Source organism: Sander vitreus, chromosome 7 (assembly GCF_031162955.1).
Source record: "Sander vitreus isolate 19-12246 chromosome 7, sanVit1, whole genome shotgun sequence".
Lineage (NCBI taxonomy): Eukaryota > Metazoa > Chordata > Actinopteri > Perciformes > Percidae > Sander > Sander vitreus.
Window position 1 is genome coordinate 8,921,857 of NC_135861.1, and position 13,371 is coordinate 8,935,227.

General features: G+C 38.1%; 1 protein-coding gene across 1 annotated transcript; it reads left to right on the top strand.

Moving 5' to 3' along the window:
- The first annotated feature begins 300 nt into the window (after positions 1-300).
- LOC144520621 (putative pleckstrin homology domain-containing family N member 1) lies at positions 301-13,199 on the top strand. The gene is made up of 11 exons (XM_078254483.1): positions 301-801; positions 2,844-2,949; positions 3,747-3,893; positions 4,226-4,312; positions 7,651-7,738; positions 7,831-7,967; positions 8,074-8,220; positions 10,987-11,073; positions 11,359-11,434; positions 11,549-11,625; positions 12,721-13,199. Exons 1-11 carry the CDS (start codon positions 707-709, stop codon positions 12,850-12,852), a joined length of 1,179 nt encoding a protein of 392 aa, XP_078110609.1. The 5' UTR covers positions 301-706; the 3' UTR covers positions 12,853-13,199.
- Positions 13,200-13,371: the final 172 nt, after the last annotated feature.

The window sequence follows — 13,371 nt, forward strand, 5'->3', positions numbered from 1 at the left end:
CAGGCAGGCATGGTCCCATCTTTCCCAACAGGATGCTTGCTTCATCCCCACGCTTCTCAACAAGGAGGCTGAGAGCATCAGAGAGCCTGACTTGTCAATGTGAAGAGGTGCAATATCGGTCGCAGCTGTATTTTTATATCCAAAGATGGTTTACTTTGGATGACAATAGAACCGTTGTTTAGTCGTCATGGTGAAGTGTCAGTAGGTTCCCAGTTTGAGTTCAGAGTCTAAAAAAAAAAAACTGAGGAAGCTGCTCAGTTCTCTGCAGACAGCCAGCTGACAGGAAGGAAGGAACAACTACCACGCTGCAACTCGACAAACACTTCTTGCCACTTTTATCTTCAATTCCTCTTCAAAAAGCTTCAACACCTTTCGTTCTCGTGGCTTTATGGAAATATAAATTACATGCTGACAGAAAGGGGGAACTAGAGCTTAGCAGCACCACCTCGTCCCTCCTTGTCTCCAGCTCACAATATCCTCTTTTGGACCCAACCAGCCCCTGTTTTTATGTTATCTCTTTGGTTTTAGTGTGGCACACACACACACACACACACACACACACACACACACACACACACACACACACACACACACACACACACACACACACACACAAACCCAGTGGGGATGATTGTCTGGGCAGATGGTGCTCAGTGTGTGGACTAGAAGCTGAGACAGGCGGAGAGAGACAGACTCCTCGTCCATCATGGGATGCTGCAGTGTGACCCAGAGGCATACTGGAGTGGACGAGGTGGGCCCTGATGAGATCGAGCTCCTGGAACTCTCTGGAGACAATTTAGGGTAAGACACGAATACAAGCTTTCAATTTAAAGCTCAGAACAAATAGAAAAGTAATGGTGGGGAATTTACACATTATGAATGTAGTACTTGGATCCTAGAAAAAAAATGCAGATTCAGTCATCTTTATTGTGCTTTTACTGTTTTCAAGAGAGTACCTTTTAGGTTTGTTCAAATGTGGTTTTGTGAGTTCTGTAGGAGGAAGCTATGACATTCTGTGAAGTGAAGAAAGCACGTGGTTTTTCTTTGACATGTCATGCGTTTTTAGGCTGAATATGTAAAACAAGAGGATATATATAAACATTTTCAAAGCTGCAGAGTATTCAGTGATACAATTTCCAGGATGTACACACTACATGTTTGTTTTCACAATGTAACAGGATGTGCTATTAAGCAAGAAAGCTTCCAGGTAAAGCAGTGAAGAAAAAGGTTCAATTATAAACTCTAACCATGATGAAAACACCTGCAGAAGAACACATTACATCCATATGATTTCCACTCCTCAGCACCCAGAAGAACAACAAGGCAGAAGAACTAATTGGCTCCTATTTACTAAACATGAACATGAGAACTCGGTGATGCTGCACTGATGTGATTAGCAGATTACTATAAGGCAATGGCTGAAGCATGGAGGGGTTTAATACAAAGTCAGGGTGGGACAAATCCTTGCTCGTTCTAGGCTGGGGGATTAGCAGAGGCTAATTACAACAGTAGCCCTTATGTGTGGCTGTTTAATGCTTACTACTTATGGTTGCAGCCCACTCATGTTTGTATTCTGCAACGCAGACAAAGATGTATGTTACAAAGATGCAGCTGTGGAAGAAGGTACTGAAAAAGTCCTGTATTCAAAATTTCTGTCCAAAAGTAGTAACATCAAAATATACTTAAGTACTAACAGTAAAAGTACACATTATGGAGAATGGCCCATTACAGAATCATATGTATTATATTATTGAATTGTAATTATTGATGCATTCATGTGTCCATAGCTTTAATATTGCAGGTTTTTTTTACTACATATACTGCAGTAACTTGTGAATTTCACCAAGGGATCAATAAAATCTTATCTTTATCCAAAAATAGATTCAAATTTATTTGGTGATCATATTTTGTATTATAATGATAATTTGTAAAGTAACTAAAGTTATCAGATGGAGTAAAAAGTACAATATTTGCCACAGGACATGTAGTGGAGTAAAAATATAAAGAGAAAATACGCAAGTAAACAACAAACAACCAGAGTTACTGGGCCAGGAACCCTGTGAGGTACCACCATGTCACTGCTAATTAGGGGTTTATGGACAGGTTTAAAACTTAACATATTTAGCTTCTTAAGAATATGGCAGCGGTGGGATCTCATTGGCTTCAAGTTCATTTTTATTTTATTCTAGGAATATCGTCTATTGCTCCTCTGCTTCCTTTGTGCACTGTATTGTAGGACAGTAGTGGGTGACATCCTACTCAAAAATCAAGCATTTTTTGTATGCATGTTTTTACTGTACTTTTTCTGTTTACGTCCATTATAGTACACATTCAAAACCTGCATAGAATTAGTATGTGCAGCATAGGCTACAAAATATGGCGGTAAAGGGTCAGCAGGTGGGTCTGTCTCTGCTCTGCCTACTGTAATCTGATTATGTCTGGCTGCTGCTGGACTGCGGGGGGGTCAAGACAAGTCATTTAAATTGTTATATGCTCGAATGCTCTTCAATCTCTATTTATTTTCTTTTAGGCTCACCATGGCTGAAGCCAGTCCAAGCATGCACCACAAGGAAACACTTACAAACAGGACCACACAATTATAGTTTGGAGTATCCAGTCTGCCTGACTAACGTGTCTTTGAACAGCAGGGCAGAACCAAAAAGAACATGCGCTTTAACATTCACACTGCACAGACAGGACCAGAAACTGAACCCACATCCGTGCTACAATGAGGCCACAAAAACCACTGAGCTACTGTGCCCTTAGCATTGACTGCTGCTATGTGACAATGCTGTCTGGTGAAAAGTGTTAACGTGAACATTTGATGAAATGTGTTTATTCAGGGTGTGGAGTCTGGGAGAGACCAGGCTTCAGCTGCCAGTGAGGCGCAGCAGAGATGAGCAGCAGCCACCACCACGCTACCCTTCAGTACGACACCTGGAACAAGAGGTCAGCCTGTGTGTGTGTGTGTGTGCGTGTGCGTGTGTGTGTGTGTGTGTGTGTGTGTGTGTGTGTGTGTGTGTTGTGTAGGACAGTGACAAAGACACAAGCATAACATTTATCATGCACTGTTCATACAATGTGTAGCTCACTTTGGGCAAACAATGTAACATTCTTTTAGTGCGAGATGGCGAGTGGCGAGATGTGCCACACACGAATATTAACAATTTCCACTCGGTGCTGTTATTTGTGTTGAGGCCAGCAGACACTGTTTACACACTGTAGGAATTTCCATGACAAAAAGTGAGAGATTCTGCATTACTTGTTTGGTGTGATTCAAACTTTACAGGAAATAAAAGAGGGAGGAAACACTGCCACAAAAACTTGAGTTTTTACACTTATTTCCACTTGAATGACAAATATGAAGCATCCAAACCCCAAGATAACAACACAACACAGTTGACACTGTTTTAATTTTAGATACCAAATCCCCCTGAATTGTGCAACATTTTGCTCAAACAACAATGATTTGAGGCTTGCAACAGGGAAACACTCCAACTCCAATTTGATGTGTAATGCATGACTCATTGCTCTGTGAAACATCTGACCACATACATACTGATGGGGGCAATGATATGAGAAGGCACGTGTAAAAAAAACATTTTGTCACATACAATATGCAGGATCCTTACTTTTTAACTAAGAACAGCACCATAGAAGGTTAATTAGAACTAAGGGCTAACACTACAAAAGCTCTAAAATATTTAAATCAAGAGATATGGGCTGATACAGTTTTGTGTCTGTAGGTGGTGTTGTGGGGCAGGAGCAGAGACGAGTTGCACCACAGGATTTACTCCCACCAGCCAATCAGAGAGTGGGAGGGCCAACCTGCCCACATGTATGGCAAGATCATCCACTCCTCCCTGGTGTCTCTCTATAACAGCTACACACAGGTAAATCTGAGCTGTACATGGGGGTCAGCTGTGAGTGATGAGGTGCGGCTCCATCAATACATCATCCTAAAGGGGCATATTCTGAAATTCTCTTTCAGAATCATTTTTGTTTGTGAGTTGTAATAGTTGTTGGAACAGTACGATACACATCTGGCAAACATCATCTTTTATTGAAAATAATGAGTTTTATTCTCATGCCTGTGTGAACAATTGATGGAGCCTCTGATACTGTGAGCCCACAGATCGTTAGTCAGTAGCCAATGCTGCATGATGTTTAGGTTCTGCTGCTTGTTTAGTGTTTTGGTGTCGTTTCTTCATTTTGTCCCCCACAGGAACCCAGTGAACACTTCCTTGTGTTGTTTTCTTTCCACCTGCTGATCCTCTCTCTGGACCACTCTCGACAAGACTTCATTTATGAGGTATTCTTTGTGCATTTTACTTTAAAACTAGAAAATGCATGTCCTGCAGAAAATGCTTTGTGAATGGTGAAAAGCAAAATTGCTAAAACTAAACTGGATTGCTGGCATAATTATGTAAAAAGAAGGTGAAGTAGTGAATAGTTGGACAACTGGGAATGGTTTTAATTAGTATGAATTTTATTGAAATGTTGAACAATACCAATAATGTATCAAACAAAAGTGGAATATTTTTAGGTTTTTTAAAAAGCTGTCGCAACACTGAATTGCTGGTTAAAATGTGTGAGAAGGTGAAGTTGTAGGGAAATGTAGAAAAATGTAAATGGTTCTAATTAATAAGAGTCTTAAAAAAGCCGAATGACACCAATATGGTATGAAAGTTTTTGTAAAAGCTGATGCTAAACTGAATTGAAATTTGGATGAAGAAGTAACTGAAAGAGTAATGAATGAGTTGGTAAAATGGGAAATGGGTGGGTCAAATTAGGAAATCTCAATCAGCTGTGTTCAATATTTTCAAAAAGTACGAAAATAATTTATAAGTTGTATAAAACCCCAAATGAATGAAAGATGTGGAAGATTTTTAGGCTTGAATTAGGTTTTGATCCGTAAATAAGACTTGGAAAGCAGCTGAAGCAGTAATAGCTAAAAAAGTGGGAAAGGGATGAAGGATACAAAATAAAGAGTAAGAAATGATAGGGGTTCAAATGTTTTGCCTATCTGCGCCACCATTTCTTTACAGCAGACAGACATATTGGTCAGAGAAAGACATATAAACATATAGATATGTAGAGAGAGGCCCCGTTTTGACCTTATATTAAAATCCAGAGTGATCGGCTCACAAGTACACAGCTCTAAGTACAGGTGTAAACGTACTCAGGACACACACACACGTGCTTTGAGGGGCTTACAGTAAGGTCATTATATTGATACCACCTATTGCTTAGGCTTTTTTGAGGCTTCTTCAATGGGAAGTTTACCAGGGCTCTTTCAGTTAATCTCAATAGCAAGCAGTTTATAAATAAACAGGTATGATAATTAAACATCAAAGCCAGGGCAAGGTTTGATTACAGCTGGAATAGTCTATATCCTCGACGTTCCACTTCCGGGATTGCTCTGTTGCCTACGGAAATTTCGCTGGATTTCACTCATTTAGGCCGGTCGAGTTACTATGAGTCAAAGAAAGTCTCGAAGAACATGCAAACTCCAAACAAAATGGTTCAGCCCAGTTGGGGTATCAAACCAAGGGTCACATTTTGCATCGCCTACTTGCTGGTGCTAGTTGAACCTGTACTAACCTCTGAGCCACTGTGCCAACATAAACATTGAAAACAGTCATGGTATAATATGTCCAAAAAGTGATTAAAAAAGTCATAGTATAGTATGTCAAAAAAAAGCTCATAGTATAGTATGTCGAAAAAACGTCCAAAATAGTCATGGTATAGTATTTCTTAAAAAACTCATAACAAGTTATTGTATGTCAAAGAAAGTCTCGAAGATCATGCAAACTCCACACAAAATGGCCTAGCCCAGACTAGGATTCGAACCATGGGTCACAGTTTGCACTACATACTTGCTGGTGCTAGTTGAAGCTGTACTAAGCTCTGAGCCTCTGCGCCAACATAAACATTGCAAACAATCATAGTATAGTATGTCCAAAAAAAGTGATATAAAAGTCTTAGTATGTCCAAAAATAGTCATAGTATAGTATGTTGAGAAAAGTGATACAACATTTCTAGTATATAATGTGGAAAATGGTCAAAGTATATAATGTCGAGAAAAAAAATTATAAAAAAGTCATAGTAAAGTATGTTGAAAAAGGTCATAGTATAGTATGTTGAAAAAAGTGATAAAAAAGTCATAGTAAAATATGTTGAAAAAAGTCATAGTATAGTAAGTAAAAAAAAAGTGATAAAAGGTCATAGTGTAGTATGTCAAAAAAAATCATAGTATAGCATGTCGAAAAAAGTCATAGTATAGTATGTTGAAAAGAGTCACTATAGCATCTCGAAAAAAGTCATAGTATAGTATGTTGAAAAAAGTGACAAAAAAGTCATTGTATAGTATGTTGAAAATAGTCATAGTATAGTAAGTCAAGAAAAGGGATAAAAACTCATAGTATAGTATAGTATGTCAAAAAAGTCAAAGTATAGCATGTCGAAAAAATTCCTAGTATATTATGTTGAAAAAAGTCATAAAAAATCATAGTATAGTATGTTGAAAAGAGTCAGTATAGCATCTCGAAAAAAGTCATAGTATAGTATGTTGAAAAAAGTTATAGTATAGTATGTTGAAAAAAAGTGACAAAAAAGTCATTGCATAGTATGTTGAAAATAGTCATAAACAAGTCATAGTATAATATGTTGAACTAAAAGTCATAGTATAGTATGTCAAAAAATAGTCATAGTATAGTATGTCGAAAAAAGTCATTAAAAAGTCATAGTATAGAAGCCTATGTCAAAGAAAGTCTGGGAGAACATCGAAACTCCACAGAAAAGTCATGCATTACACACCCATTATTAACACAGAAAAAAGCCTGAAAGAAGCACTAAACTTAAACAGTGATAACAACTGTAAAAGATATCAAAAAGCTGAATCATTTTCTAATTGCCAAAAGTTTTTTAAATAGTGTAAAGTTTGAATGACATCTCTAGGTGAAAGTATGTGGGAGAAGTAGCATTTCGAAGTCGAGGAAGCCTGAAGAGGATTTGAAGATTGTTCCATTGACTTTCAACGTAAAATGAAAAAAACAATACTGTGAATGCTGCTGCATTCACACAACGAAATGTCAAATAGTGGCTAAGATTTTACCATACATTAAAGCAGCACTTGTTAAATATGTTTTATTTAACAACAGACCAAATGAGTATGTGAAAGTTGTCAATGTAGCGATGAACCAACAGAGAATAATCACCCAACTCTGCAGTTCCCCTTAGCTCTACAGAGCTTTTTTATGTCTACAGAGCTCTCATTAACTTCCCGCAGCAACAAGCAGCTGTTTTCAAGGAAAAACCTTTAATAAACCCTTTGTCATTTACCTGCACAGCACCAGGCGGCAGACAGACAGCGACTAGCCGATGACCATAGTGGAGAATATAGCAGCTAAATACATAATACATATTTTTTTCTCAGGAGTTGCTGAAGGCATAAAATCAAACTAAAAGGTGAGGGAATAGGACAGGAGGACTATGTATCTGCTGGATGTGTAAATGGACAACCACACATAAGCCATAAGAGATTTTTAAGGTGACAATAATAATAAAAATGCATAATAATCTCTTCGGAGCGGAGGAAGCTGAAGCACATTTTTTTCTTTTTACACTTTGTGTTCTCTTATCTTGCAGGGCATCCTTCCCCTTTCTGGACTTTCCTTGCAAATCGTCTCCTTGGACCCTGACACGTCACATTCACCACACATGTTTGAGATCAGCAGTGAGTCAGTGGAAATTTCCAAGTTCAGCTAAGACACGCCAACACATTGTAAAGTACTGGGCACGATTTATGTTGTTCCCTCTTTCATCCAGGTCCAATGGTGGACTCCAAGATCTTCATATGTTCCAGTGCTGGAGAGTTACAGAAGTGGATGCAACACATAGAAGACAGGAGATACCAGTCACTGGCAAAACCCATTAGTCCCTCCCACTGCGCGCTCTCTTATCTTGTAATAACTAACTTACTGCTGTACATCTGATTACAACTCTACATGAAGAAGCAGCCTGATTAAGTTGTAATTAACAAATCAATCACACACCACATTTCTCCCCTAGTTACCCTGTGATGAGCACTGGAAAAGAGAAGAACTGAAAATGTACTTGCTGCAAGCTCCCATATGGCAGTGGGAGGGCTCGCCGATACAGCACATGGGTGAGCCGGGATACATATCTATCGTCCATGTCATCAACAAACAGAGACAGGTAATAAATACTCTCTCACACTGTATTAAGAATCTGCAAATTAGCACAGATCAAATCATTTGAGAACAAGAATTACTTATTGTCAGCATGAAAACTATTTACTTCTGGACCTGCCTGGCTTTTTATTTTAATTTTTTTAACTTATGTCCTCTCTGGCCTTGCATACATACCACGTTATGTCAGATAAACCGCCCCTTACAAGAATACCTCTGAAAATCAAGACCACATATCCTACAAGCACAGTTCCCATATGTTGCAAAGAGATTTAATCTTAATACGTTTTCTGAAGTGGATAAACATGTTTGGACCAGTTTTCATCATCCTTTTTTTCTCTTTTGTCCTATAAACATGTTTAAAGGTCCAATATTGTAAAAAGTGAGATTTCCATGTCTTTTCTGATTATAAAGCAGGTTGAGGGTGCTATATATATATATATATATATATATATATATATATATATATATCTATATATATAGATATATATATCTATATATATAGATATATATATTAGTGCTGTCAGTTAAACGTGTTATTAACAGCGTTAACGCAAACCCATTTTAATGCCGTCAATTTTGTTATCGCGAGATTAACGTTCTTTTTGGCCTAGCAAACTTTGTAGTTTTTTTCACATGCTGTTGCAACAAATAGTAACGTTAGAAAAACTACAACACCACACCGGATCTAGCTAGACTGGAAACAAAACTATCGCAAAAATCGCCATTTTGAATGGGAAAATGTCATCCACGTGAATTGTGTAGATCCAAAGAGTTTTTATTTGGTGGGGGTGTCCGAGATCCGGTGGTAATACGGCAGCGGTGCCTTAACGACCGTTATCTACCGGACCGAATAGCAACGCGGATTTCAGTGCCTTATTTAGGTGCCACTTATATGCCTGCGCTTCTCTCTGATGCTCCAAAAACGGACGTTAGAGGGAACTGAAACATCACCGCACGGGATGCTAGTTAACACTACACTTAGCAGCAGCTAACGTTAGCCTACTGTTAGCTAGCAGCTGGAGTAAACACGGTTAAAATGCTGACAGCTAAACGGTGTAAAGTGTGACTGTATTTCACTGGAGAGACTTCTAACATCAGACTGTAGCTGCCGTTGTCTGAAAAACACAGACTCAGCCTCGCCAGCCTCGTGGTGCATTCAAAGTTATTGTAAAATACCCCTTTCCCATCCAGTGGTTGTTTTCGCTGTTTTGTGCTCCTTTTTTTTACATACAGAACAGACAAATACAATTGAACAAGGTGCTCGTTTAAAAAAAATAAAAAATTATATATATATATATAAATCTTTCGGTTCAGGCATCGTTTTAAAACTATCATTGTATCATGTTGATAAGAGCATTAAAATGAGAAAAAATAATGGCACAAAAAGAAATCAAGGGACATTTAGAATAGAGAAAAATGTGCGATGAGTTAACTATGACATTAATGCGATTAATCGCAATTAAATATTTTAATCGTTTGACAGCACTAATATATCTATATATATATATATATATATATATATATATATATATATATATATATATATATATATATATATATAGTATCAAAACACTCAATCCACAGAGATTGCACACAGCCTGTATTCAGAAACGAGCCGTAAGGACTTAGGTACAGTTGTGATGTCACAACTATACTACAGTATACAGGTAGAAAGTGCCGCTACAGTGCCGTCATTACTCAGCTGAGGGTGTAGGCCTATAGTCAGACAGAAAGTATGAGAAAAATAATGTTTTGAACATTAAAGCACGTAAACATGTTCAAGTAGAATCCAAAAATACAAGTATGAACCTGAAAATCAGCATACTATTGGACCTGTAAAGGTGCAGTAGGTAAGACTTATAAAACTAACTTTCTGTCATATTTGCTGAAACTGACCCTACGTTCCAATAGAACTATATGAAGCTGGTAATTAAAAAAAAAAAAAAAATCCAGCTCCTCTGGCACCACCTACAGCCTGTAGTGTGATTTGCAAAAATCTACAGCTCCCTGTTCAGATGCTCCAATCAGGGCCAGGGGGGGGTGTCTAACTGCGTGTCAATCACTGCTCATGCACACGCATTCATTCTCCCTTGTGGGGGGAGGGGCTTAGGAAACCATTTCGGCTTTAGCAGAAAGGGGGGGAGGGACTGAGAAGTTGTCGATGTTCAAATTCTTTGGCTAAGTCCTGGATCTTCACAATCCTTTAAGCAAGTCAGGTATCATGTTAAATTTGACCTGCTGGCACACAAAGTGGCATGTACTGTAGCGGCTGCTCTCAGTGATGGTCTCATTTATTTAACACACTAACTGTGCTAGTATCTGAAATCAACATGGAAATGATTATTTTATGTTAAAAGATCATTTAAGTTAACTACAACTAGTGTCTTATTTGAGTAATTTGGCCATCTTTTCTATTGAACATGGTAAGTGTAGTGTTTATATTGCTACAACAAAGCCCAATAAGGCCAAATATTTTTTTACTTTTTCTTGCCCCCTCTGACTTTCTAGCAACATAGCCACGGAAGCATTTCATAGCAATTAACGCGGAGAGTACAATATAATTATTACTAATAGGAATGATGGACAAAATTAAGACAGTTGTGATAAACTACAATTGTCCTTTAAAATGCTACTTGTGCCACATGCGAATATGGTAAATAGTGCCCGTACTATATTATAGAGAACATTATTTCAAGTGTCACAGTATTTTGTCACCTGTATTGCAGCTAATGCAACAGTAAAAGTGACATTGTTGGCTTTGTTCTTTCAGGGACTCCAAGAAAGACTGATGGTTCTCTTTCCTCAAGACCTCCTGCTACTGTCAGTAGACAACAATCATCTGAATATAAGATATGAGGTAGTGTAAAATGACTCTATGGGAAAAATCCATAATAATACCTCCTCAACCACTGTGGCATGAATATGTGTCACAGTAATCTTTACACAGTGCTTGTTCTTTTGACACATGAAATAAAGCATGGGTGGAACATTTTGTAACTCACACCTTCCGCCTACAACATCACTCAATGCATTTCAGTTAATAGCTTAGATGAGGTTCTTGTACAATCATGATCATGTATGACAAGTGAAAATTCCCGCACAACTTAAAGCATTTCCTTCTCTTCTATGTCATCTCTAACAGGGCAGGTTGCCCCGACACAGCATCAAAGCGGTGGAGAGGTCAGCCCTGCCTGGGCGGCTGGAGTTTGAGCTGATAGGTATACTGTACACACATTTGACATACATTTTTAGCTAAATGTACAATTGAATTATAGCAAAACTAAGTGCAGCGAGGAATACAGGTATTTCATATAAATGCTTTTGTGTTTTAGGTGAGCTGGTGGATCCCCTGCGAGTCTCCTGTACCTGTCTGGAGGATTATCGGAACCTGATTTTTCAATTACAACAGGTTAGAACTGTGCTGTCTGACATCTTTGAAGAAATATAAAAGATAGAGATAGAGATAGAGATAAGAACAATGTATTGACCTTTAAAACAATGAGCTAAAAGACCTAATGGAGCTGAGGGGAACTGCAGAGTTGGTAAATTCTTTGTGACTTTGTCACTACTTTGTCATAGGAGCATTTAACAGCTTAAGTGCCAGATATTTCCCTCAGTAGTTGGGTTAGACCAAAACAAAGCTAAAAGAGAGTGAATATTGGACATACAGTACATACATTACTCCAAATAAATGCCAGTGCTGCTCTACATCTGCAGGATGTGCCAATTCTAATAAGTTATTCAGGTGAAAAAAAAGTGATTGTAGATTGGAGGTACAGTAGATCGGTCATCCATTAAGGTTGGCTTTTTGATCCCTGGTTTCTCCTGTCCGCATGTCGAAGTGTCCTTGAGCGAGACACTGAACCCCAAGTTGCTCCCAATGGGCAGGCACGCACCTTGCATTACATAGGTGTGTTTGTGTGAATGGGTGAATGAGGAGGTAAGGTAGAAAAGTGCTATATAAATGCATTTAGTGTGCCAATGTTGTGTTGCCACCAAGAGGTCAAAACAATCAGTTAATGCAGGTTTAAGATTTAAGAACCACTGTTTTAGCCCATTTTCAAAATGTCCAAAATGTCTTTCCATCACTGCTGACCATTTTCTAATGCATGCTGCAGTGTTTTACAGTTCTGCATGCAACCTTCCCAGCTCCTGGTTTGGTTAAGTTTGGAATGAAATTCAACTTGTACAAACTTGTTTCAGATCAAAAGCATTCTGGTTTATTTTTCGTCAATTTTGTTCTGTGGGTGTTCCGTGTAAATGCAGCTAGAAGCACAGATTCTTTTGAAAGTCCTCAGGGTTTTATAGGAAATACAACACGTTATGGTCAATGGAAGATAAAACAAACACTTTTAACTTACAGCCCCTTTAAAGTCAGTCAAGGTTTTGTTGAGTTGTGAAAGAAGTTTGTGTTTGCAAAAAATATTCATGTGCCAACGTGATGTTGAATACCTTTAAATGTGAAGCAACTTTGCATCAACAAGATTTTCTCTTTGACCTGCAGCCGGACAGAAGCAGCCACATTACTGTGAGTCACGCTGCACCTCCAATCATGCCAAAGCTGCAGAGGAGCAGGAAGGAGTCCCAGCAGCCCATAATAACAGTCGACCAATGTCACATCAATGGATGCAGCTGACTCATCCAAATGGGGAAAAGCTTGACTGTAATTATAAATATGAAATAATGTGTAGATAGTATGTACATACTACTTTTATGTCGAATTGTGCCACAAAATGAAGATACAGCAGTAAGGAGGCTCTGAAATATTCTCACCAAATTTTGATTTATTTGGGTGATTTGACCCTCTGCGGGACTAAAAAGATACTTAGTTTCCTTGTGTTTTGTCTATGTGCAGACAAACAGAAACAGAGTCATGACCCAGTTTAAGGCCAGAACACAGCTGAAGAAATGTTAGATGTAGCGATTGTAGAGATGTTTGACTTTTTCCACAATAAACTGTTAAAAATTACACACAACATAAAATGGAAGTATTTATTTCAGTGGTTAAACATTTACAGTGTGCAGAGATCCAGCAAACATCCAGTGTATTACAGTATTTATATTTATTGTGGTACTAGAAATGAAACTGAAAGGTTTACAGTTATGTAATGTAATATTTGTCAAATCTTTGTTCATATAAATTATAGTCATAATA